The 26,128-nt window shown below is 44.7% G+C and overlaps 2 protein-coding genes across 7 annotated transcripts in view; both read right to left on the bottom strand.

Annotated features, from left to right (window-relative positions):
• Positions 1 to 7,202: 7,202 nt before the first annotated feature.
• LOC140917189 (fibulin-2-like) lies at positions 7,203 to 15,113 on the bottom strand. 6 transcript variants are annotated; one of them, XR_012160739.1, is made up of 6 exons: positions 15,007 to 15,113; positions 12,639 to 12,672; positions 11,586 to 12,022; positions 10,155 to 10,312; positions 8,222 to 8,355; positions 7,203 to 7,457 (listed from the first exon to the last, which is right to left on the bottom strand). XR_012160739.1 is itself a non-coding variant. In XM_073359484.1 (5 exons), exons 1-4 carry the CDS (start codon positions 15,019 to 15,021, stop codon positions 8,215 to 8,217), a joined length of 627 nt encoding a protein of 208 aa, XP_073215585.1. In that variant the 5' UTR covers positions 15,022 to 15,113; the 3' UTR covers positions 7,203 to 7,460; positions 8,211 to 8,214. The 6 variants fall into 6 exon arrangements, 4 of the variants coding, with proteins under 4 accessions (XP_073215585.1, XP_073215576.1, XP_073215556.1 ...); XM_073359484.1 differs by lacking the exon at positions 10,155 to 10,312 and having other exon boundaries at positions 7,203 to 7,460; positions 8,211 to 8,355; XM_073359475.1 differs by lacking the exon at positions 10,155 to 10,312 and having other exon boundaries at positions 8,211 to 8,355.
• Positions 15,114 to 20,373: 5,260 nt separating this feature from the next.
• The window catches only part of LOC140917186 (cystathionine beta-synthase-like), a 50,122-nt gene continuing 44,367 nt past the window's right edge, over positions 20,374 to 26,128 (bottom strand). The window contains exons 13-15 of the mRNA XM_073359441.1: positions 25,308 to 25,416; positions 24,297 to 24,381; positions 20,374 to 20,698 (exon numbers count right to left, since the gene is read on the bottom strand). Of these exons, the coding sequence (XP_073215542.1) occupies positions 20,538 to 20,698; positions 24,297 to 24,381; positions 25,308 to 25,416 (355 nt within the window). The 3' untranslated portion in view covers positions 20,374 to 20,537. The remainder of the gene's footprint in view (positions 20,699 to 24,296; positions 24,382 to 25,307; positions 25,417 to 26,128) is intronic.

Below are 26,128 nucleotides of genomic sequence, written 5' to 3'. Positions count from 1 at the left end.
TCTGGAACGGATCAGATCTGTGTTTGGGGGGTGGCTTCCTCCTCTAATGTTTGACCTACAAGAAGGATAAGAACCGTAGTGCTACTGTGAGCTAAGGGACCTTTACCTTCGGCTCAAATGCAAAAGAACTAGTGATGGAGGTGCTTGAGCTGAAATTACAAGTTCTATTCCCTGTGCCAGAGATATGCACTCTGCAAACACCTGTGATATTTTTATGGAGCCACAGATTCTTATTGATTGGCTCCTGGCTGAAGTTTTGAATGGACCCCCAGATACTTTGGTTAGTGCTGCCTTAGCTTGGGTCAGTGTGTACTTATAATGTTTTCTGTGTCCTGTGTTGTCATCTGCTGGATGGAATCAGACCTGATGAAGTGTTTTTGTTTTGTGCTCTAGTCTAGTGATTGGTTGTGACCATCTGCTGGGGTTCCCAGAATTGTGAGTTACTGTGTTAGCCTTCTCAACCTCAGCAAGTGAAAGTTTTGATACTGCGTGACAAAGCCCTGACACACCAGCTTGTCTTTCTTGCCACGAAACTCTTCAGGACTCTGCCAATCCAAACCTTGTCTTACCAGTAACAAAACCGAATCCCAACTCTTGAATTCCCCAGAGACGTCTCCATGCAGTTTCTAGCCCTCTTTCTGAACACTCACAGAAGTTTTATGTTTGTTGCTCCTTGAAAGAGGCAGTACACTGCAGCCTGTTAGCTTAACTGGGGTTAACACACCCTTCCTTTCAATCAGCGCACTGAATTGTTTTATAGTAAAAGTAAAACAAGTTTATTAAACAAAAATTACTAGGTTTAAGGATCAAGTATAAGGAATAAAGATAGGGTTACAAACGAAAGGAAAATACACTTCTATGACTTAGAAGTTAATTTCAGCAAGTTACAATCTTTGCCTAAACAGTTTTCACACTGAAACTCAGTTCCCAGAGACTTCAACCCCCTTGCTTGAAGGATCCAACATTCTGTGATTTTTTTCAAGAGCTGTGGTCCCTTTAATCCCTCAATTAAATCCCCCAAAATGGCTCCCTGTTTCTGCTTATATCTCCCAACGTTCATTGACCCTGTTACAAGAGGCAGGAAGGCTCCCTGCTGTTCGTCCCTTTCTGTTGACTTCCCATCCCTCTGCTGATTCGTATGTAAATGGAGGCTTCCATTGTTTTGTTTCTATAATGCTTAATTTACACTGGAGATAGCTACTTCCCCTCCTCTCTGGGGGAGAACCTATTTTTCCCTCTATTTAGTTGGACTTCAAAGCATATCAGTAAGTACCCATTATGTCGCATATAGTGTCAATACATACACTTCACAATGGTATTAAAGCCTGTGACACACTGGTGATTCATAAAAGACCTTATTCAGTACACTTCTGATACAGTAATATTCTGTATAATCAGTTTGATTCACTAGCTTATCACATGATGTTCAGACCCACTGTCTTTTATAGTCCACTAAACCTTTGCAATGTATGCTTTGAAAAGTAAGCCCAAACCATGCTTCTCTCTCCTGCCGGGGTGTAGACACCATGCTGTATTCCCAAAGTTCATTGACTGTGATTCAAGAGGCAGGAGGCCTCCCTGAGGATGCAATATCCATCCCCTTCCCCCCGCCCCCACGTCAAGACTGTTAAGTATTCATCTTTCTGCACTTGCTCTCCAGATGGCTTTGTTTACCTTGTGCTTCTCTTTGTCTTTGGTCACACTCTGCCTAACTTACATTAGAGACGCATTCAAGGAGGTGGAACCATACTCCTTTGTCTGGAACAGGCATGGCTTTCTTAAGCGTTGTTTTCCAAAATACATTGTGAGAACACATTTGCAGCACATAGCTATAAAATCCTTTGTGGGTTTACCATACATACATCACATAGTGATTTTCACACCAGCACATTACCAGTACATGATCCCTTACGTGACAGCTTTTAGATACCGATTATGACAACAGTATTTTAGGTGTGGTGAGTATGTCAGGTCTGACAAGAGTAGTAAACCAACAATGGGCCTCTGTGTCACAGTGGTTTACAAAGAGCAGAGTAAGCTCTTAATTAGAGAGTGAAGGAGAGCACCCTTTAGCACAAGTGATATGTCTACATTCTTCTCCGATGTTTCCTCTCCATATTTGCACTACTGGGATGAACCTACGGTGCAGGACCCTTCTTGAGAGCAAGGCTTATGGGGGCTTCATGAGTACACTGTTGCAACCTTGAAAATTTGGAGTACAGGTTATATAAGAGGAATGCAGTTCCAAAAGCCTCAGTCCTTTTCTGGGGCTAGCTGCAAGTGTAAGGACATTTTCTCCAGGCCTAGAAAGGTGTCTTTTTAATTCAGAACTCCACTACAATTGTTAAATGTCAGTATAATTAGTAAATGTTAGGAGCTTGCACTGTTGCACACTTAATTTTTACCTCAGCCAGAATCCTTAGAACTCTTGAGTAGTGGCCAGGTTTATCCAAACACCTGGATAAGAAGGTATGGATTTTGAAGGGGGTGATGCACACTGTTCATGTTCATAGAGATGGGAGTGCATTCCCAGTGCCTGCTCTGCATGAGCGGAGCCCATTCCTCAGAACACCACTAGGCACATAGGAGCTTCACACCTCAGCCTACACTGATAATAAGCAAAGTCTCTTTGCCTTGCTCATGGAGGAAAACTTACAAATCTAGTTCCTGGATTAGACATCACATCAGCTGCCTACACCGTCAACATCAGAAAACCCACTGGAAAGTTGAAAGAGGTATTGGTTCCAAACCTCTTTAATTGTTACTTGCTTGGTTCTTTCTTACTTTTGAACTGCTCAGTATTTATTGCTTAAAAAAAAAAAGTCTAGATTAAGCAGCGCAAAAATTGCTGACTTCAGTGTGCCCAAGTTTGTCTTCCTTTTGTATTTCCACTCCTTCAGTTTTATTGCATGTTTCTGTGAATCCAACCTGGTGAAGGCAAAACTCTAAAAATAGAAGTGTTGGACCTGTCTGGCTTTACAAGGATTCCCTGGTGCTCATTTTCATCAAGAGGACCTACCATGTGACCTATTGTCCTGCATTTCATTTTGGAAGTGGGGTTGGGTCCAGGAAAGTTTGGAGTCAGATCAGATTCCAAATACAAATTTTGCAATTCAGACAGGACTATCACTTAATGTAACTCTGAAACTCAGTTTAGAACAATCTGGAGAGGGCCAAAAGGTTCCCTGGAACTTTCAACGAAATCAAATGGCAGGCTCCAAAAATTTCCAGCTACAACTTGTTTTTCATTCCCAAGTCCAAACTCGAAGAAAGCTCACAACATTTTATTGATATTGTGAAAATTTGTACTGTTGGGTTCTCCTGTATTACTCTAAATGTTTGCTGCTCTCTGGTATCTGAAGACAAAAATAGTTTTGTTTCTCAGATAAGGCTTCCTTTTTTGATTTTTTTTAAATTGTCACTAAAGAACACTGAAGTCACTGGAGGCTGTAGGAGCTCCGGTCCCAAGATGCAGCAAATCTGACTTAGGGCCTGCTCCTGGAGTATTTCTCCCTGGGACTTCAGCAAGAATTGAGGTTATGTTCTGCATTTTGCAGGATTGGACCTAACATTATTGCCCAGTAATCTCAGTGTGTGTGGGAACGAAAGGGAGGGTTTCCTAAAGCATTCGAGCTTGTCTACGGTTCAAAACTGTGTTGCATTCCTAGGCGCCAACTCCGTGGAAAAAATGGGTGCTGAGCACCCGCCGGCAACTCCCCTGTCAGAACATCCCCCTCCCTTCCCAGTGCCTCCTCCCCACTGCAGGCCCCACCGATCAGTGCCTCCCCTTCCCACGCCATGAGCTGTTTTGTGGCGTGCGGGAGGCTCGGGGGGGAGGAGGGTGGACGCAGCACATTCAGGAGAGGAGGCGGAACTGGGTGGGAAGAGGTGGGACAGGGGTAGGGCCTTGGAGAAGGGGTGGAGTGGGGGCAGGGCCTGGGGTCAAGCACCCCCCAGTACTTTGGAAAGACGGCACCGGTGATTGCATCATTGTGAAGAGTGAAGTTAGCTGACATAATACTATCCACAACAGACCAGTCAGAGCCACGCAAATCATGTCAGCCAGCGATGATGATCAAAATTAGCTTACACCATGATAAGAATGATTTGCCATGATCTGCACTAGCCACTCAGGTGTGGTCAGCAGTGTGCCAGCTAACTCTTCACAATTGAGTTTGAATACTACAATTTATAATATAGACAAGTCCACTGTCTGTCTCTCTCTTCCCTCTCACCCCCTTTAGATTAATGCACAGCCATATCTGGCAGCTTGCTCTCATTTCTGCCTGGTTAAGTTCTTCCAACTCTTCTGTTCCTTGTTCCTTTTCTTTCCTCGTCTCTGGCCACTGCTGCTTGTGGAATCAAACAAGATTCTCCCAAGCTCTTTAACTGGGTTTAGCTCTTACGGACTGAAATTCAATATTTAATCACTGAGCAGCAAAACAAATGCTTTTGCTTCAGACCCAGTTTAAAATCAATGCCTTGGGTATTAAACAAACATCATTCTGATAGTTTGTGAAGGCCCCACAGTCTCAAAGCCATCAATGCTAAACAAATGGCCTGCTGATGGAAATTACTGTCATGCTGGGAGAGAGAAAGCTCACATCTAGCTTCCAAAAATAGAACAGCTGGTTAAAGAGAGATTAGATGCAGGTCATCCAACTGAAAAAAATAGAGCAAAATGCCTGAGCAATTTACATTTCTCGAGAAAGGGCATAAAGTGCCCTCGATTTGCACACATGACGCCCCCGGCAGCCTCATGGCATTAATGGGTATTCCATGTACAAAGTTCAGAATCTGGCACTAATTCTAATGTTTTTTCCCCCCACAGACATAAGGGATATCTGCAAGAGTGTTTTAAAATGAACACATCAATTGCTGTAATTTAATTTTGCCTCAATGAATCAGTTTTTGTCAGGCATTATTATGCCATGTCTACACTAGTCAATGCAAGATACGTTGGCATACAGCTGCCAAAGTTTGTATATCACTTGGCTGCTTGCATCGGTACTGCGGGCACTCACCAGGAGTGCTTGGGTCAATGCAAAGTGCAATGCACCATGGGTAGGTATCCCAGTGTGCCACATGCCACTTTCTGGCACAAAGCCTTTGGGGAAATTTTCACCAGGTGTTGTGAGACAGAAATGACCCTCCCAGAGATCCCTGGGAGTAGGGGTAAAGTTCCCAGCATGCAACTTTCTGCATTCCATAATGCCATCCATATCCCATACCTTTCATGCCTTTTTTTAAAAAAATCCCACAAACCTGTGCAGCACTCTTTTGCGTCTGCTATCCCTGACAGAAGCATGGAGTTCACAGAGCTCTGCATTAATCTCATGGATGTTAAAAATACAGGCCCCATGAGTCTCCTGTATTTGCAGACCCACAACAACAGGGGACATGATGGTTTTTTTGAGGACAGTTCACCAAGGGACATAGCGAAAACAATTCAAGGTTGTTGGTGGCCTTCAGAGAGCAGCTGATGACCATGGAATGCTGATTCTGGCCCTTAGAAATGAGCACTGGTGCGATTTCACTGTAATGTAGGTTTGGGGGGAATGAGCAGTGGCTGCATAACTTCTGGATGCGCAAGGTCACACTGCTGGACCTGTGTGCTGAGCTTACTCCAGCACAGGGGCACCAAAATGAGAGCTGTACTGACAATGGAGAAGTGAGTAGTGATTGCAGTTCGGAAGCTTGCAACACCACCAGACTGGTTTCAGAGTAGCAGCCGTGTTAGTCTGTATTCGCAAAAAGAACAGGAGTACTTGTGGCACCTTAGAGACTAACCAATTTATTTGAGCATCAGCTTTCGTGAGCTACAGCTCACTTCATCGGATGTATTCCTACCAGTCCATGAGCAATCATGTTAGACTTGCAAAAACCACAGTAGGGGCCACTGCCATGCAAGAGTGCAGGGCCACACAGGACTGTGATTCTAGGCAATGTGCAGGACATAGTGGATGGATTTGCAGCAATGGAGTTCCCAAACTGCAATGGGGCAATAGAGGGCATGCTGCATATGCCTATTTGGCACCAGCCCCCGGGCCACAGAGTACATCAAAAGAAAAGGCTACTTTTCTATGGTTAGGTAAGCGCTGAAGGATCACCATGGATGCTTTGCTGAGATCAGCATGGGCTGATAGATGACACTCACATGACCACAAGACTGTTCAGAAAGCAATAAACACGAACCTTCTTTCCCAACCGGCAGAGTACCATTGGCAATATTGAAATGCTGATAGTGTTTCTGGAGGACGCAGGCTACGCCCTGTTTCCTGGCTCATGAAGCTGTTCACTGGCCACCTTGACAGCAGCAAAGCACGATTCAGTTCCCAGCTCCAGAGGAGCAGAATGATGGTTAAATGTGCTTTTGGTAGCCTGGAGGAATGTTTGGCTTCTCAGTGAGAAAAATATCCCCGGGGTTATAGCAGCCTGTTGTGCACTGCATAATATCTCTGAGCACAAAGGGAAAAATTGATGCCGTGTGGAGATGAAGCAGTTGTCTGGTATCTTTGAACAGTCAGACACAAGGGTTATTACAAGCTCTGAGCCTGAGGGTGGCTTTCGAAGAACATTTTAAAGGTCCGCCACAGTCATGTTCTCTGGACCTCCAGCTTTGGGTAATGCTAAGAAGTGTGTAGTGCTGGCTGTACATTTATAAATATGACAGGGTGTCTTCCTGAAGTTATGAATTATGTGGTGCTTGTTGTATATTTATACGTACTGTTTGCCTTGAGTACAGCTGTGCATTCTTCAATATGTGGCATGGGCTACTAAAGATAATTTTATTCTCCAAAAATAAAAATGTATTGCGTGGGCAAAACCAATGTGCGAAACAACCCAGGCAATGTTCTACAACTTTTTACCATAAATCAAAGAGGTGGGCACTTTAAAATTGGAACAGGAATAAACATTTCTGTCCATTTGAGTGCACAAATGTGTAACCATAACAGACTACATACACCAACTGCGGTTGTCAGAGGTCAGCATGTGTACGTAAAGCTGTGGTTTTCCTTGCTAGCTCCTGATGTGGAGCACTAGGGGTAAGGATGAGGCCAGTGATGCCCTGTGTTGGGGGGCGTGGGGTGGGGGGAGGCGTATGTGTGTGTGGGTGCATGCAGGAAACAGTGATAACGGAGTTCTTCGAGGACTGCAAAGGATGATTTTTTTTTATTTTATTTTTATTTTTTTTAGACCTGTATGTCAACCAGCATCTGCAGCATTTGGATTGGCTGCCTGAGGAGACTTCTTAATTCCTGGTGCACTTCCGGCTCCTTGGCCTGGGCCTTTGCATTCCTTCTCCATGCTGTCTGCCATGTTGAACCACTAAGCCGTTTTGTGGTCCTGCTGCAGCACGGTCTTGCAGGCTCTTTCTGAACGGGTCCCCCTCCTCAGCAGGGTCAGGCATTCTGGGTATGTGGAAGAAGCACCTCTCAAGGCTGCCATGCTAGAAGCTGCTGATTAAAAACAGACAGATGCACCATTGAATTCACAGTCTCAAGAGAAAGGTAAGTTTCAAAACTCCCATCCCTTATTCCCATGAACACTTTTAAGCAGACACCCTCTGCCCCAGTCATTGACAGCCTCCCACTAACAGCCAATCAAGCACTGGGAGAGAAAAATCGACATTCCAATTCCCTGGTAGGGCCATAATACTTTTTAGGCAGGCAGTGCAATAGCTGGGATTTGCCAAATGGTCTTAACAGGTTCCTTAAAAGCATCATTAATTGGCCTGGCAATCCTCATGATTGGTGAGACTCCTGCACCGCCTCCAAGGGACTCATCAGTTCCTGGAACTGCTTGAAGTCAGCTGCTAGGGAAGGTAGTGGAGTCATCACCACTTCATCAAGTGATAAGGAGGAAGTATTAGTAAGAGGGGGTCATCTCCTTGTCTGCTCTTGATTCTTGCTCCTCAAAGCACAGGCGCTGGCTTCCTCTGGGCCCCAACCCCCTGTACCCCCCCAAGCCCCGCCCCCCACCTGCCCCTTTCCCCCAAGCTCCCACCCCCGTCCCGCCTCTTCCCTCCCAGTTTCACCCCTCTCCCCCAAGTGCACCCTGCTCCTCCCCCCAAACACCTCCTGCGCACTGTGGAACAGCTGATTGCGATGGGCACTAGGAGGGAGGGGGAGGAGTTGATCGGCAGGGCTGCCAATGGATGGGAGGTGCTGGGAGTAAGGGGGGAAACTGCCTGCCGCTGGAGCACCCACAGAGTCAGCACCTATGCCTCGAAGGTCTCCTCCTCTGGCATTGGTGGTGCGAGAGGTGGTGGAGACACATGCGCTCTTCTCTGCTCCCTCTGGTGCTGTGACGACCTTGTTGATGATAGAATGTCCCTGGATCCCAACAAGGCCCCTGGGGGAAGAGCATAGGGTACAGGTGGTGACAAGCCTCTGTGCTCTTGCCATGTTGATGTCTCTTAAAGTCTAGCCTCCTCCAGTACCTCAGTGGAGGAGGGGGCGTGATGTGAGTAAATAGGGAACCCTAGACAGAGATTTGAGTGTCAACATACTCCAAGGGGAGTGGGGTGGGAGAATAGTGGTTCTGCTTGTACTGTACAAGAGGGTTAGCATGGTACTCTAGGTGATGGGGGAGGGAGGTTATCAGGGACTGAGTAAATCTCAGTAGGGATAGACACCCCCCATACTGGTTAATAGGGGAGACGCTGACTCCAAAATACCAGCAGGTCCTTAGACTATCTAAATTCTTGCTGTACCCATGCCATTAAAGTTGAGACCGAGCAAAACCACTCCCACCCCTCCATAGGTGGGCAATGGTTCTACACCATTTGGGGTGGGGGTAACTGCATTGCTATAACAGGGCACTTACATTGGCCAGAGAAAAATTTGAGTATAGCCATATGCACAAATAGATCAACGCAAGTCGCCCTAACTTTGAAGTGTAGACACAGGCTATGGTTGTTCTTAGTCTTGGTTATCTCAGGGAGACAGTCTTTTTGTGACCTGAACCTTGGATTACACCTGCATTCCACTGAGACAATGAAATTGTTGACCAATTGGGGCAGGCATGTGGCCACAGGTGACAACAGTTTCACAGGAACTAGACCTAGCCTATAGCACTCACGGCTCGACAAAAAAACAACCACTCGCCTCAACTGCCTTCAGAGTTAAATACAAAGTCCACCTTGCACTCTGGCATTCCCACAATCATATCCTCATTTTCACCAAAAGTGAGTATCCCCATTTTTCCACATGGGACACCTGAGGCACAGAGAGAGAAAGGCCTCTGTGTTCAACAGTAGATGCCCTACTTTTGGTGTAACGAGCTTGAGATGCACAAGGGTCCTGATTTACAGTGGTGCTGAATACATACATCTCCACCTGAAAGTAATGGAAGCTGGAGCTATTAGGCCCAACATGTCTTGGGTTAGGCACCTAAAATTTGTCGATACCTCTAAGGATAACATCCCCAAGGGTGTAGCTTGAAAGCTTGTCTCTTTCACCAACAGAAGTTGGTCCAATAAAAGATAATACGTCACCCACCCGGTCTCTGGTGTCCTCAGACCAACAAGTCTCCAACAACACTGCAAACAACTGAGTCAGTAACACAATTGGCAATAACACCCACTCCATCTTGTCCCATTCGTCTACTCAACTCCCTTCATAGATAGGTGAACCTCAAAAGACCTTGAGGGTTCACTTTGATGTATTGTAATAGGCAGGTGCTTGTTTGAAGCATATCTGAAACTATCTTCCTGGAAATCTTGTATGAATAGCTATTCTTGCTAGTATGGAGTTTGACTAGCTGTCTCGTGGGGCTGGTTAGGTCAGAAACACTGTAAGAGCAGCAGCCTCGCAGATGACGTCAAGATTTCAGCTGGGATCAGACATGGAAATGGAGAGGGACATGGAAAAAGATTAGGGAGGAAAGAAGAACACACCATTTTAGAACCTCCTCGGTGTGCTTTAGCCAGAGGTTCAGGTTAAGTTCTGTGTGTTATCTAAAGAAAATTGTCTGTCCACCAGTAATAAGGGCTAATGAATAATGATTTACAAGTATTCTGAAAATGAACATTAAAATTGCTTTTATTGGGACTCAAAGAAGAAACAATTACAAATTTCCCTGCAGCTCATTCCCTGCTGAAGGTGGCGTACGGTCATGTTTATATATATAAAATAAAATTATGCTGTGACCTTTTTCTTGTAGTTGGAAGCAGGGCAGAGGTGGACGTAGGATAACTGTGCTCGTATTTGGAGAGACATTTCTTGTAGTAAGCTTGCTGCAGCAGACCCAACAGTCATTTGTGTTGCCAGGAGGTATACAGTAATGGATGGAAACTGATACTTTATTTCTGTACATGGGCACAGGGCAAACGAAGGGAAATTTATATAGAAAACACAAAGAATGATAAGGTGGCACCATCAAGCACTGGGAAATGACAGAACGAAGGGTACCCATGGACCCTTAGTTCAGCTTCCCTATGGTACAAGGAAAGGAGGACTTGTGGCACCTTAGAGACTAACCAATTTATTTGAGCATAAGCTTTCGAGAGCTACAGCTCACTTCATCGGAAACTGTCCCTAGTCTCAGTCCTGGTCCCTAGAACCACAGCCTTGGAACAGCAATTTCAGAGAGCACCTGCAGACCATGCTGAAGCGTGCTCAGCACAGACCGAAATCTTCAAAGAATCTAACTATCATCTGCAAACTGAGATTGTCAGAGGCTCATAACTTGGCCAGATTGGGGCAGATTTTCATGGAAGAAGGCAAAAGGCACAGCTCTTACATCAGGGTGATCCCTCTGCCAAATGGCAACCCCATGCTCCAAAGTATGGAGGTGTACAAGCTTCTCAGACCATAAGACGATTTTTAACATGGGAAAATACACCGTTTGCCCCTCGTCTCATTCTGAGACTGGGCTGAAACATTTATGCTGAAGATTAAAAATTATATGAGGCCTGAGGCTGACAGCTGGTCTAGAAAATTTTAACCCAAATGTTTAAAGTTTGGCAAAGTTAAGCAACTGAAAACAGGCTTGGAATGTGTCTTAATGAAAAGCATTGCAATCCGTCCGTCTGTCCGTCCATACACACACACACACACACAGAGTCATCTTATAAATATATAAATAGTTGCTTGCTTTTTTTTTTTTTTTTTTTTACACATTTATGATCTATCAGCAGTCACTCAAACTTTCCTGGACACCATCACAGAGAATGCCTATAGGTCATAACAGAAAATAATAACCTTACTATAAATGTTTGGAGCTGGTTTCAAGATTTAATAGAGAATGGCATGCCTTTGTATAGTTTTGTTTTCTTTTTTAGCCCTATGCAATTCCACAGCAAGACTATAAGTCACTATTCCATTTTATAGGACAGTTTCAAACACCAATAGCAAAAAATAATAATTTTCTTGTACGTTCTATAGGATTTTCCATAAGGGTGCCCAAAGTTATTTTAGAAGTTCTCTTATAGTCTAATAACAAAAAGCTTGGCCCTCCTGCAATACTTAGCTTACTTGGAGAACAGAGCCTATTCATTGTTAGACTGTAGTGGGCTGAGGTGTGGTTGGGGTGCAAAGTAGTTTGCCTCCTTCAGGGGGACATACACAAATCTCACTGACCCTGGGGATGGTGCTGCCAGCAATTACGATTCTGTCATTGTCAATGGGACATACACACTGGGGACAGCCATCAGGAGGGCTTCCGGTCTCCTTGCACGTAGGTGAAACCGTGGGACAAACTGAAGTGCAGGAGATATTCCCTGTAGAAACACAGGTGCAGAGTTGGGTGGCAAAGTCTATGTGGAAAGATTTCCCCACAGGGACGTTTCCATCCTTATAGCCTTGCATGGCGCATTCAAATTGCTGGTAATCTGGACAGGAACATGCAGGGGCACATGGAGCACAGCAGGTATTCGCCGAAGTCACCGCTGTGTGTTGGTCAGGGCATGGGCTACATTTGACAAGAGTGCAGTCTGGTTTCAAGGGTTTACAGGCAGCTTCGGGTAGAGGAAAGCAGCTCAGCAACAGGCAAAGCAAGTGTTCAGGCTTCATTTTCTCTATTTAAAAAAAGAGAGAGAGAGAGGCAAAGAGATATAGCAGTAATTGCTGGCTCAGAAACCTGAGTCAATTATACCATTGTAAATGTTAGCATTCTGTGTGAAACTGTGGTACTGAAATCAAATGGTCACATTCCCATGAAATAGTTACTCACTGGTCAGCTGTATTATTATTGAATCTATTTCCCCATGTTAAGTATCCGCACACCTTCTTGTCAACTGTCTAAATGGGCCATCTTGATTATCACTCCAAAAGTTTTTTTCTCCTGCTGATAGCCTCTTACAGTTGGTATGGCAACTTCCACCTTCTCTGTCTGTACATATCTATCTTTTTACTATATGTTCCATTCTATGCATCCGATGAAGTGGGCTGCAGCCCACGAAAGCTTATGCTCTAATAAATGTGTTAGTTAGTCTCTAAGGTGCCACAAGTACTCCTGTTCTTTTTACAGATACAGACTAACACGGCTGCTACTCTGAAACCTACTATAATGATAATTTGTATAGCAATAGCACCTCAGGCCCCTAGGCCAACCACGCTAGCTGCTGTACAAAACACAGAACAAAACAAAACCCCCTGCACCAGAAAGCTTAAATTAGTTCTTCCTTTACTTACCCGGCAAGGCCAGCATTCCAGTTCTGGGTTTCTCCTAAAGTGGACTCAAACACAGTTAGTTTGTTGTAATGGACTGATCATTGTACTGCGAGCCAGGGACCCTGAGAACAAAGGTTGGCTTTGCCACTTACACTCTGTAACCTTGGGCAAATTACTTAATCTCTGCCTCAATTTCCCCATCTATAAAGAGGAGATAAAATTTACTTTCCTACTTCAGAGGAGTGATATAATTCACAAAGTGCTTTAAGGATGAGAACATTTAAATATTAAACTTTTAAGTCTATTTATAAAAGCTGGTTTGGTCATTTTTAATCTGCATGACACTGCCTGCTTCAATAAAGTGTAGTGTTACAAGATCTGTAGAGAGAGACAATTAGATCACCTACTCTGACCTTCTGTACAGCACAGGCCATAGAATTTCATCTCATTCCCCCTGTACTGTGTCCAATCACTTGTGTTTTGGCTAAAGTAGATCTTCTAGAAAGGCATCCAGTCTTGATTTGAAGTTTGTTCCCAGAGCTGATGCTAGCCCCCTGGGGTCCATAAACAGGAACATTCCCCCCCACCCCCCCCCGATACTAAAGCAGGCAAGTTCTTGCAATAAAAAGCAAATGGGGACCCCACTGAGCTTTCAGGCCTCTAAGATATTGCTTAGTCTGCTTATGCCTAGCATCAGCTCTGTTTGTTTCCGTGGTTGATCACCGTCACTGTTGTTCTGATTAGAATGGTTTTGGTCTGGCTTCAGCTTCTAGTCATTGGTTCTTGTTATGCCTTTATCTACTAGAATTAAAGAGCCCTGAAGTACCTAGTATTTTGTCTCGGTGAAAGTACTTATACCCTGTAATCAAGTCACCTCCTGATCTTCTTTATGATAAACAAAACATGCTGAGCTCTAAGTCTCCTGATGTAAGGCATGTTTTCCAGCTCTCAAATCATTTTGTGGCTCTTCTCCTCTCCAAGTTTTCATCATCCTTTGTAAAACATGGACACCAGAACTATACACAATATTCTAGTAGCAGTCTCACCAAGGCCATATACAGAGGTCAAATCACCTCTCTGATTTTACCCACTGCGCCAGTGTTTGGTTTGAGCATTGGCCTGCTAAGCCCAGGGTTGTGAGTTCAATCCTTTAGGGGGCCATTTAGGGATCTGAGGCAAAAATTGTGGAGCGGTCCTGCTTTGAGCAGGGGGTTGGACTAGATGACCTCCTGAGGTCCCTTCCAACCCTGATATTCTATTACCTCTTTTAGCCACAGCATCACACTGGGTGTTCATGTTCAGTTGTTTGGTCTTTCTGACACTAAATCCTTTACAGAGTCACTGCTTGCCAGGATACAGTCCCCCATTCTGTAGGCCAAATGCAGGCCATATTAAAGGCATTTTGTTTGAATGAGCCCAGCTTACCAAGTGCTGACAAGCACTCTCCTGATTTAGCATGAGTCTTGTGATATTTCGTGTGTTTCTTAAAGCCCCAGCTCCTAGAGTTATGTGAATGCACAAGAATTTCAGGTTGTTTTTTTTTTTTTAAATGAAATTCTCTAGGATTCATCGTTGTGGAGAGAAGCTTGAAAAACATTCCCCAAATGAAACTTTAAAGGCTCTGAAACCAAAAGGCAAATAACAAGAACTCAAAAGGGATTATTTTTAAAAATTCTCATGATTTTTAAGCCAATCTTCCAATTTCGGAATGCTTGCCAGTGGCAATATTGCTTCCTTGTCCTCATCATTATTTACCATTCAGCCAATGTTTGTTTCATCCACAAATTTTCTCTGCAGTGATTTTACATTTGCTTCCAGATCACTGATAAAAATGGCACCAGATTTAGAACCGATCCCTGCAGAAACTGACTAGAAACACTTCCATTAGATGGTGATTTCCCATTGACAACTACTTTTTGAGATCTGTCAGCTAGCCTGTTCTTAATCCTTTTAACGTGTGCTTTATTACTATTGTCTCGTGCTAAGCTTTTAATCAGAATGCTGTGCAGTACTAAGTCAAAAAAATCTAAGTGTATGACATCGGTGCAGTCCCCTTTGTCAACCAAACTCATAAGCCTAGCAAAAACTAAAATCGGGTTTGGTTGCCAAGACCAATTTTCCATAAAGATACAACATTCCAAAAAATTGTTAGTTAATAGTTACATAGGGATGAATTTTCTGCTCAAATCAGTCCATTTTTCTTTAAGATACCCCATGTCTCCTGACCTGATCTCCAGACCCATTCCCCAGCTACCATACACTCCTGGAAAATGGTCGCTCTAATTTAATTAACTAACTGCTTGTGATTTATATTTCAGAATAGTAGAAGGAATCCTTTTTTACATCAAATATGTGACTGTGCTCTAAAATATAAAACAGTTTTAATTACCTGGATAGTCTTCATGCCAAATGTGACAGATGGTTTGGCCCAGGAATGGTGATCAGCCTTTTGATTTTTCTCCCAGCATAACCATACCAGTTCAGCTGCAAGGTTATCTATTTATATGCAATGGCTCTCTGAGCCTTGATGCAGTAGAAACAGGGGGGGAAAGCCTGGGCTGGGAGTGGTCAAAAAGATTTTTATCTTGCTAATGGCTTCAGTTTAGTCTATATCTCCCTTGGTGATCTGTACATTTGTGAAGTCTATTCCAGATTGTGGTGCAATCCTACCCTTCCCCCACCCCGCTTTAAACTTTGACTGAGTGTACTGAAAAGCCCATTAGACTGATAGCCTGCTAAGCGCAGTAAATATAGTGTATATTTGTATATGGTTTTCCATCCACAAGCATACAGAAATGATTCAAAAGCTATGAATGTACCACACTTCTGAAATGCATCCAACACTGGGGAATAATGAACTCAGGGGTCGCACAGCTAGTAGCTGCTGTAGGCCGAGTGCATGGCCCATTCTAGGGGCTCCTGACATCCCTTCATTCCCCACCCCCACCCCAAGCTCACATCCTCCTCTAACTGGGAGTCCCTGCAACTCCCCCCCCCCACACCTCAGGTTGCCATATTCTTTCCCCCCATTGCAGAGACTGTGAACATTCCCCACCTTTTGTCCCCATGGCAGGGGATCTGTTTGCTCCCTTTCCCTCCATGCTCCCCCTTCACTCCCAATCTCTTCCCTGCCAGGGATTATGTGCAACCCCCATTTGCCCCCCCCCACCATAGCAAGGTCCCCCATCCCTGTCAATTTTATTCCCATCCTAATCTCCTTGGAGCTCCCCCCTCCCTCTCGGATTTCTGTTCAACCAACCATTTTCGACGGGCTCCTGACAAATGTCTATTGTTTCTGTGGAGTCTATTAGCTGGGACAAGCTTTGCCCATTCTTTTCTAATTCATTAGTGCCACAACTCTTCCGGCCTCAACTTCCACAGCTACAGTGCCAGTTTCTTGGGGCAGCCCAACTAAGCTTCTGTCTTCCCTTCTCAGGTGCACCCCTTAAACCTAAAAAGCACTTTGCACTTCTCAAGTCAGATAACACCCAACACTTGGCCTAAATGAGCAAGGAAGCATGTGATCCTCTAGTTTACTGTGCTATGGTAAATGCAGGTGGCTTGAGTCATCCCAGCCGTGCCTCAGAGGGCATTTGCAAGCAAGGGTATTTGTAGGAGTGGGCCCATTGAAGGAGTGAATTTAGGCCTGATGTTGCAAACAGTTATACATGTTCTTCCTATAACTTCACTGTGATTCCTCCTAGTGAAATGACACAAATACTCAAGTGTTTGTTTGCAAGATTGGACTCTCCCAGTCATTGTGAAAATAAATGTCCTGGTTAGTTTTTAGCCATAATCCTGACACTGTCTCCAAATTTAGCCTAACGGTGGGAAAAAGAAAAGAAAAATATACCTGGCAACATTACTAACAAAATCCCCTTTCAGCTGTCAAACTTGTTCATAGTCCTCCTGACTTGCGCTCCAGTCCCCCAGCTGCCACACACTTCTGAAATCATCCAATAACCACTCAGACCAACCCTCATTCCCAGCTCACCTGCAAAACCTTCATCTTCTCAAAAGATTGGAAGGTAAAGGAACCCTGCCCAAGAGAAGGGTGGCAGAGTGAGGAGGGTTATACAAGACAGACATGGTGGGTGAGGTAATGTCTTTTATTGGACCAGCTTCCCTTGGTGGGAGAGACAAGCTGACCAGCTACACAGAAGAAGAGCTCTGTGTAGCTGAAAAGCTCATTGCTTTCAGCAACAGATCTTGGTCCAATACAAGATATTACCTCACCCACCTTGTCTCTCTAATATCCTGGGACCAACATAGCTACAACACCACTGCAAACAAGGGTTATACAAAGCACTTGTGGCTATAAACAGCAGGAGAGGGAGAGACTTTACTGTATTACCAAAAAAAAAAAAAAAAAAAAAATCTGTCTGTCAGAGGGGGGAGAGGAAATAGAAAGAAAGACCTGTTAGGTCACAGGTTTTGTTGTTCAGCTACATAATTGCAGTATATTGGCCCCAAGTGCATGGGGAGGGGTAGCTGAGGCAAAGGCTGAAATAGCTAATTGCTGTTTTTTGTTTGCTCTACCCACTGTATTTGTTTAACCTTGCAGTCTTTTTGCATGTGAGGGACAATGATATTTCAGCTCCTTTGTAAAGCCCTTTGAGAGCTACAGATAAGCCGTACTGTATAAGAGCTAAGTATTGTCATTATGGTTCTATCACACAATCCCAAATTCCTCACATGCTGTCCCAGCAAATAAAATCCCTACCCGGCTGCCTGATTTAAGCCACCTTCTTCCCCACTCATAATGTCTACAAAACAGTTTTGCTTTGTCACTACAAAAATCTGCACCAAAGTGAAAATGTACAGAGTAAAGTAAATGTAATATAAAAGCAAATAGCAGGAGGAATTTTGTTCAGGGTGTATTTGTTCATTTTCATATAATCCTTTATTTTAAACTTACCTGTGTCTACCCCAGAATTTGTAGTCTGCCTTAGAAAATGTATTGCGATTCTGATTATTCATGATCGTATGATCAAGGTCATGGCACCTGCCCTTGGGGTTTTACAGTCTAAAACCAAACAAGATGTGGTTGTAACAAACAGGTGGGAAGAGGGCATGGAGGACAAGGGTAATGGTAATAAAGACACCAGCTTTCAAAGGATAACAATCTCATGGCTCTGAATCATTTCAGAGAATATTCCTTTTGTAAATAAATGAAACCAGCTACTCAGAAACCAAGGTGCCTTGCTACTGATTGTAGGTAGTTTGCTTCAGGCAGCACACACTTGGCCTTGAGTTAGGCATGAGTGAGAATGACTTTTATAAAGAATCTTTCTCAGATCCTACTCAGAAGGATCCCAAAATATTTTACAAACTATGAACCCAATCCTGCATCGATTTAAGCAGCATGACTTGGGCTCCTATGCCCTATGGTAATACAAATAATAAAAATAATAATAATAATCTTAACTTTAACTATTGATCCCATGCTTAAAGTTCATGCTTAAGTCACTCCAGAAACATGGTTAAGATACAGGTATCATTACCCCCTCTGCTGGAATGCAACTTCCTCTAGGGTGGAATGTGACATATGTCAAATAGTACACAGCAACACTTCAGCAGTTTAGGACAGAACAGAAAGACTACTGTATGCTGCAGGGAAACATTTAATTACACACATTGGAATATGGCCAACACACTGAGTTAACAATCCCCCCATAACTTCTGCAAAACATTCTATGGATTCTTTAATGACCACAAATGACTCAGGCCTCTGAGCTCTGTTTCAGATCTTGTCCGAAAGGGGCAAAACCCTCTCAAATAAATAACTATATTTTGTTTTAAATATTGCATTTGTTTTTGTTCGAGTACACAGTCATATAAAATACAATGCTTTTTCTTCATATATATAACACAGACAATTTCTTGCAGCTATCAGAACCTCGTGTGCTGCTGGACAAACAGCAAATGGCAAATGTCATCTCTCTCTCACACGCATACAGCCAGCCGCACTCTTTCCTACTGAAAAGTTCTTGTTCTTGTGATTAATTTGTTGATTTTTTCTCTCTCAATTTATGAAACTATTCTCTGGATGAATTAAAAAAAAAAATCCACCAGCAAGGGCCTGATTCTGTCTTCTCTGAAATCAAAGGCGAGGTTCCTTCAGTTCAGTAAGGGTAAGAACTATGCTATCAATTTATGTTGGTATAACCACGTCACTCACGGGTGTGGAAAATATGGCTACTGCCTGTCGGGGAGGTGGATTAACTACACCGCTGTAGATGAAGGCAAGCCCTAAGTCTCCATCCAGGTAACAAACATTGTTCTTCAGGATTCCCTCTCTGGTTTAGGGAGAGAGACTTTATCACTTTTTGTTGTTCCCCCTCCTCTCCGCTCCCGTCCCCGCTCAATGGTTTTTCCTTAGTGATAGTGAACAGCTTGGGTTTGGTGTGGAGACCTTCCCAAACTGTCTGAACTTCCTGAGTCTGCAAAGCTTCTCCTGAGATTTCCAGGTCTAGCTCTAGTAAGAGGACAGTTTATTGGGGTGGTCTGCTTTTCTGGCCAAAAACCAGACGTGAACAAACACTTACCCAAATACTTGCAAAAGACTTGATGTATTGCGAATAACTCAGCAAACAAAAAGCAGCAGACACCATTCCTAACCATAAATACTTTATCATTTATCAAAAACCTTGTACATACCAGATTCGATTAAAAACACAGACTTGTCGCTTAGGAAAAGCTAAAACTGAAAGTAGTTGCTCCTCTCTCAAACTGCTCACAGCACATGCCTGAAGCAATTGTGCCTATTTCCCTAAACTGGGCTGCAAAAGTGATTTCATTTGTTTACTCTTCTCTTGCTGTGCACTTAGTTCCTTCTGTGTGGCTGTTCTGAGCTCTGCTAACAGCTCTTGGAATGGACTCCAAAGCTTCAAAAATCACATCGGAAACCAAAAATAATTAATTAGCCCAAAAATCATGATTTTTTTTTAAAAGAAAAGATTACATTGTGTTTTTGGGCTGTCTTTTGAGTTTGGGGATCCCCCTGTCCATCCCCAGTGTGTCTAGGTGACAATTAGTGCTGGCCACTCCCCCAAAAGGTCCTGGGTAAGGGGATTTTGGCCTTTGCTGCAGGAGCTTTCCCCTCCCCATCTGCACAACCCTTGTTCAGCAAATAATCCTGCCCTTCAACTCCCATATCAATCCTGTCCCCCTGGCAGCTCCTGCATCGGTTCTGCCCATTCCCTGAGCCCCCACATCAATTCAGCCCCACCAACCTCACCTCTGCTCTTTCTATAGCTCCTGAGAGTCTTCACTCCTCTCTCCCAGGCCCTGGTGTGGGGGCTGCTGCAGGGTTGCCTCTTCTCCTTCCCAGGCCAGGTGTAGCAGGGATGGAGGGCAGATGGGGGAGGAGCAGAGGAGCCATCCCATTGTTCACTGGAGTGAAAGGAAGCAGAGCTGTCCTAACCTGCTGGGTCCTGCTTGCTCCCTTCTCCCTTCCTGTAAGAAAGGGGTCTGCCCCTGAAGGGAGGGAAAGAGAAACTCTGCCTGCAGCAGATCTGATTGGCTGCTCTTCCTCAGAAGGGTGGCGATTGGGGAAGGCAACCAATCAGCAGGGATTTCCCCCAGCCAGGGGTGAAATGTGGGAGAAGGCTGGCTCCAGCCCCAGCCATAATCATGTGCCTCATGAAGTGGGAGAAGGTGTTAATTAACCATGAAAACAACAAGAGACAAGTCTTATAAAATCTGTGCAATAAGACCCATATATTAACCCCCTCACCATCCCCCCCAGTGTTGTGCTGTAATGTTATCTCAATATAACTGCTTATTTTAATTAAACTTTGTTCTTTAGTCAGATCATCCTGATCCACAGATTCCTTTGACATCATTTTGGATGCAATCAAGCATATGGGACCAAGGATTAGTCAATTAAAATCTTAGCCTCGTCATTTTGAAAAACCGTCAGTGGCTTATTTCAGATTCATCTGAGGCAACAGAGCCTCTTGGTGAAGCAACTCTTTGTTGCTGGCTCTTGTCCTTTCGGGTAATGAAGTTCAGGAGATCCAGGGCCGTCACCATTCCAAACACCATCTGTTTCTTGGTGTAACTGCCATCTCCAATGTCTGTAAGCACACGGTGAAGTACATTACTGAGTTATCTGACAAAGCAGTCCAGAAATGGCTGTGATTTTATAAAGATAAGACCTCAAACAGGCCAGCGTCATCCCTGCTATGATTCTACTGAAAAGGATTCCAGGCGCAACCCCACAGCAGTCAATCGGGTCACATCAGGGATGTACAGGGGCAACAGTGAATTCTTTACCGCTACAAGGAGTCTAATTCGTCACTTGACCTTATGAGACTTTTGTTCTAATGACTCCTGCCCTTCCCATCCCAAATCAACAATAATCTTTAACAGCAGCAGTGATCATTGTATTTATAAACAATCCTTCCGCCCCACCTCAGCTGATTTAGTGCTGTACCACACCACTACTAAGCAATATAAAGTGCAATAAAGTCTAACTTTTTAAAAAACATGTCCTCTTAAAAGCAAACTAATAAAATGCAGGCGAGGGTGTCTAAATCACAGAATGTTGGGAGGGATGGGAGGAAAGTAATAAAAATGGGGTGAACTGTGGTCAGACTAAAATAGCACCTTTTGACTACAAAAAGTGTTTAAGAAGCGAGGTGAGTCTAGCTGGCTGAGTTTTTCTACCACCTCCATTTTTTAAAAGTGAAAAATGCAATTTTGCCAAAATCAAAATGTTTAATAAAAAATGTGGTTTTGGAGACCGTTTTGATTTTTTTGACCCAAAAAAATGTAAACAGAAAATTTAAGGGTTTTTTTGGTGAAAAAAAAATCAAAATCTTCCACAAACATTTTAAAATCAAATTGTTTTGATCTTAATATTTTGCAGAAATATACCTGGTTTTTCTCAACTCTCTACAGCTGAGATTGATGGCCGACTCCCCTTCCCACAGAAGAGTTATAGTCACAGAGGGGGATTCACAGAGCCATTGCTTGATTTTCTCGTGTTGGGAGATGCATATGGATTTGCAGGATCTGAGTTCAGCAGGATGGCTTGACCCTCAAACTGCAGCCCCTTGCAGGCGAACAAACCAACACGGCGTGCTATTTCACTAGCTGATGTGCATGAGCAGCTGTACATTTAACATTGTTCTCCCATAAAATCAGCCTAATCACACCCTGAAGTTCTAATGTTAGCCAGAGCGCAGTTATCTTGGCTGCTTTGTTGTGGCAGTGATATCTTAAACACAGCACCTCCCATAAGATAAGGCATCAGCTACACTTACCAATTTTTACCACATAACTACATGGTAAGGGGTGTTATTTTTGCCAACATAGGTAGATCTCTAAAAACCCTTGTGTGGATGCAGTTATACTAGCATAAGGGACTATATACTGGTGTAAGTTATTTCATTTCCCTGAGCTAGAAGAAGCTACTCAAGTCTCAGCACTTTTAGCCCAGTATAACTGCTTCTACACTAGGAAGGTTTTGTTGCTCTATGGCAGCACAGGTAAAGTGGCAAAACGTTTTAAGTGAGAGCAAGGCGTAAGAAATGATCCCCTTTGTGAAAACTGTTTGTTGAGGCTATGGCTACACTACGGATGATGCAGCTGCACTGCTGTAAGCTCTCTAATGTAGCCGCTCTAAGTGGATGCAAGCGAGCGCTCCTGTCGGCTTAACTACTCCAGCTCCCGTGAGTGGTGGCAGCTGTGTCGGCAGGACATAACTTATACTGACCTAAGCTGTAGTGTGTACATAGCCTGAGAACCTGCCTCTATCATTTACAGAGGCTCTCCAGGGCAGGTGCTGTCATTTACTTTATATCTGTGCACCCAGCCCAATGGGGCTCTAGACTGATTAGAGCCAGATTGCCCTGGAAAACGCTACTCGGGGTGGAGGAGAGGGCCAGGTTCTGCTGCAACTCTGCTAGGAGGAACTGCCCGTAGGGTCTCATCTCCAAATGGGAAAATCCAGCCCACACCTGAGCATGCTTGGTACCAAGATTCTGGGCAGAGCCATGGAGTGCTGCCTGGCATGCACGGGCCGGCTCAGTTCCTGGTGAGCAGAGTGACCAGGAGATGGTAGTGAGCAGAGGAGGCACAGAAAACCAAAGTGTTGCCTGAGTGTGAACACACAGCAGAGCCTGGCAAAGCATGCCGTGTGCTTGAGGAAGGGCAGAAGAGCAATGAGCCCCCTAGTGGTCAATATAGCTAAGAGGACGCAGAGAGAGGGGCAAGTTTGATTGGAGCCCCTGGCAAGCAATTGCAGTATTCCTAAAGAATAACAAAAGGAACTTTTCCCCACCTTAATCACCACCTAACTTCACCCCACCCTTCTGAGTCCAGGTCTCAGCTGAGGAGAAGTGAATGGGATTCTCTGAGTACGCCTACACAGCAACTAGACAGCTGCAGCTGGCCTGTGCCGGCCGACTCAGACTCAGGGAGCTCAGGCTGTGGGGCTGGAGCCCTGCGAGGTGGGCGCTCCCAGAGCACAGCCCGAGTCCGGAAGTCTACACAGCAATGAAACAGCCCTGCAGCCCTAGCCCTGTAAGCCTGAGTCTGGTGGCATGGGTCTGCCACAGGCTTTTCTTTGCTGTGTAGACATGCCCACTGTGGACCCCATCAGTGTCATTCTTTTGTTGGCCAAAAGGCTCACTCTGAAGTACCACGCAGGAGTCCCTCCTCCTCACAGCTAAGCAAGCTGACCCACCCAACCCCTGCTATCTTAAAGAGCAAGTGACAAGAGAGAGCACTCTCCCTTCCATCTGCACAACCATACGGGAGCTCTTGGGTCCAAGCCCAAGGGTAAGGAAGTGGGGAGCGTGGTTCCTGTAGCAAGCACCTCTTCTCTGGCACTCTGTCACAGCTCCTCTGTTCTCTGTGGTACACTCCTCCTCAGATCTCCTACTAGGAATCCACTGGGGTATTAACACTGCTCTCAACAGCATTACCACACAAACTCCTTTCTGCAGCAGCTGCTGCTGCACAGAGACGGGGGGACTCAGCCATGGCTGCTATGGTGGCTGTGTTACTACAATCGTGCCTAAAGGCTCCAGCTGAGGTCAGGACACTATTATGCTGGGTGCTGTACATGAGCACAGTAAAGACCAGACACTCCCCTGAAGCACCTACGATCCCAACACACCACAGGTGAGAAAAAGGCAGTACCATTATCCCTGTTTTAGAGATGGGAAACTGAGGCACAGAGACTGCGTGACATGCACACAGTCCGCAGCAGAGCTGGGATTTGAACTCTGACTTCCCAACTCTCAGCCTGGTGCCTTTTTACCACAGATCAGGCTTCCTCTTTTGAACCTCTGGCCAAGAAATGACACACTTTACAATAGCCGTAAGGGCGTCACTAAAATAAATCCGTTTGTGTCCAGCTGTAGAGCTAGTTAAATAATCAGAATAAGAACCTTAGTGTTTCAGGCTCCCCATGCCTCTCTTCATGCTATCACGCATGGGGCTTTGGAGAGGGGTGAATGGCCGGTGGATCCATGACGCTGCTTAGCGATGGGGGAAAATCCCTCATGCAGGAGGAGCATAGGGGTCCAGCTGTTCCGCTGGTACCTTCATGGCCCTATTGTGAGGATTCCATCCCCCAGAGAATGCCTGTGTAAAGCCCATGTAATCTGGTTGGTGCACAAGTCAAGAGTTTGGCTTTCCTTTTCCTCCGTAAAAGATACTTACATTGCAACTGTTCATGTACAACTATAGCAAAATGATCATCCTCCAGGATATTAGAGAGGTTTCCAAGGTTGTCATCCAGGCTAATCTAAAGAGCGGGGACCAAAAAAAGAAAAAAGGGCATTTAAACGCTTCACTTTGTGACAGCATTAGGGACCCAATTCTTACTTTTAAAGCACAGTCCTGTGCTGGGGGCAGTAGAGAGATGGAGGAAGGGAATATCAGAAGGCACAGGTGTGCTGATGCAGATAAAGCACTTCCTGGAGCTTCAGGGAGTGCAGGGGAAACACAAAAACAAGCACAAAGGCCCAAGTCCTCACCAGGTATAGTTTGGAGTAGCTCCATTAACCCCATTGGAGCTATGTCCGCCTACACCACCTGAGGATCTGGTCCAGTGACAGTAGTCATCCCCAGGCCTTGCATGGGAGCAGAGAAATTGGGGAATACCTCTTTCGCTCTCCCTCTTTTGCACAACCGCAGAAAGCCTGGCATAATCTAACTTGTAATTAGACACGTCATACAGTGGAATGCTTCCGAAACACAGGTCTATATATAGGGTCAGTTCTGCCAAGTGCAGAATTCTACCATTTCAGCAGCAGCTGTTTGCCATGGTATGAGTGGGAGCAGGAGCAGGTCCCTGTATTGGCAAAAATGCAATGATCGTGAATCCGTGATATGAGTATCACTCACAGAGTATTCAAGTTGCTCCAGCTAGACACAATCCTTGCCTAAAAACCTCACATGACAGATCCTGTCAGGCTTTGCGTCATTTCGGTTAGATCCTTTTCTCATTCTCTCTCTACCCCACTTCAATTCCCTGTCCCCACTCCTCTTTCCCTTTTCATTTCTACTGTCCCTTCCCACCACCTCTCATCTTCTGTCTCTCCCTCTTGCTCATCCCATCCTCTTTCTCCTCTCCCACTCCTTGGAGTGGGGATCATGCCTTATTTCTGTGTTGGGAGGTGCCTAACTCACCTCTGGGCTCTATTTGAAACAAATCAATAACTCTAATACCTTTGAAAACTGGTCATTGATGACCTTGATGACTGGATCCGAGAACTGAGCATTTCCAGCCAGCACTGAGGAGAGGATGTTACTGGGAGTCACCATTCCCAAAATGTGACTGTAAGAGAACAGGGAGATTTGCAAAGGGTCAGGCTTGAGGTGGTCATATGGCTAAACAGCTTTTAGGGACCAATCCCGCTCCCTTTGAAGTCAGTGACAAAATTTCCTGCCTTCAATGGGAGAAGGCAGTGTCCCTTAGTTCATCCGAGCATCTTTTTGGTGGGTGCATGTCTTCCTGACTGTCATTTGCTGGTATGTCACAGTAAAAACAAGGCTTAGAAAATCAGCTCACTGTTGGGTCACCTCTTTCTTTCCTCCTTCCTGGGCTATGGGGTTAGCCTATTCTCCTGTACTATAATCAGTTTCCACCACAGGAGAACATATTTCTGACTTGGTTACCATCTGGTGTGGAAGGAAGCAGCCAAGGAAAGTACCTAGCAAGGAAATAATAACAGCACAACATTTAGATGCTAATACAGAGAGATGGGGATACAATTTCAGATTGGGAACCTTCCATCTCCAAACCGGAGCCTGGGGCCAGATCATTATTAGCTGAGACACCCTGTGCTGTAGAAAAAGCTCAACTTGTTTAGCCAGTGAGGGACTCCGTTGTATACCCGCAGCTGCTATTGTAGCTGTTTCATTAAAACATGTATCCTCAAGAGGAGGATCGTCTCCCTAATACAGTGTTTTTAACAGCAATTATTGTCTGAAATTTGCAGCTCAGGATTTAACATTTGAAGAAAAGTCAGCTAATGGGCACTTGCTGT

The sequence above is a fragment of the Lepidochelys kempii genome, chromosome 1 (assembly GCF_965140265.1).
Source record: "Lepidochelys kempii isolate rLepKem1 chromosome 1, rLepKem1.hap2, whole genome shotgun sequence".
NCBI lineage: Eukaryota > Metazoa > Chordata > Testudines > Cheloniidae > Lepidochelys > Lepidochelys kempii.
The sequence above is the reverse complement of the archived record's forward strand: the minus strand, read 5'-3'. Positions and strand labels throughout refer to the sequence as shown.

Excerpts from the sequence above, each read along its gene's own strand:
- LOC140917189 (XM_073359455.1), bottom strand. Across the intron at positions 12,023-12,638 it reads TGGAATGCTGGCCTTGCCGG|AGAAAATGAAGCCTGAACAC; the intron begins GTAAGTAAAGGA and ends TTTTTTAAATAG. Across the intron at positions 8,356-11,585 it reads CTGGCAGCACCATCCCCAGG|GGGCCTTGTTGGGATCCAGG; the intron begins GTCAGTGAGATT and ends CTCTTCCCCCAG.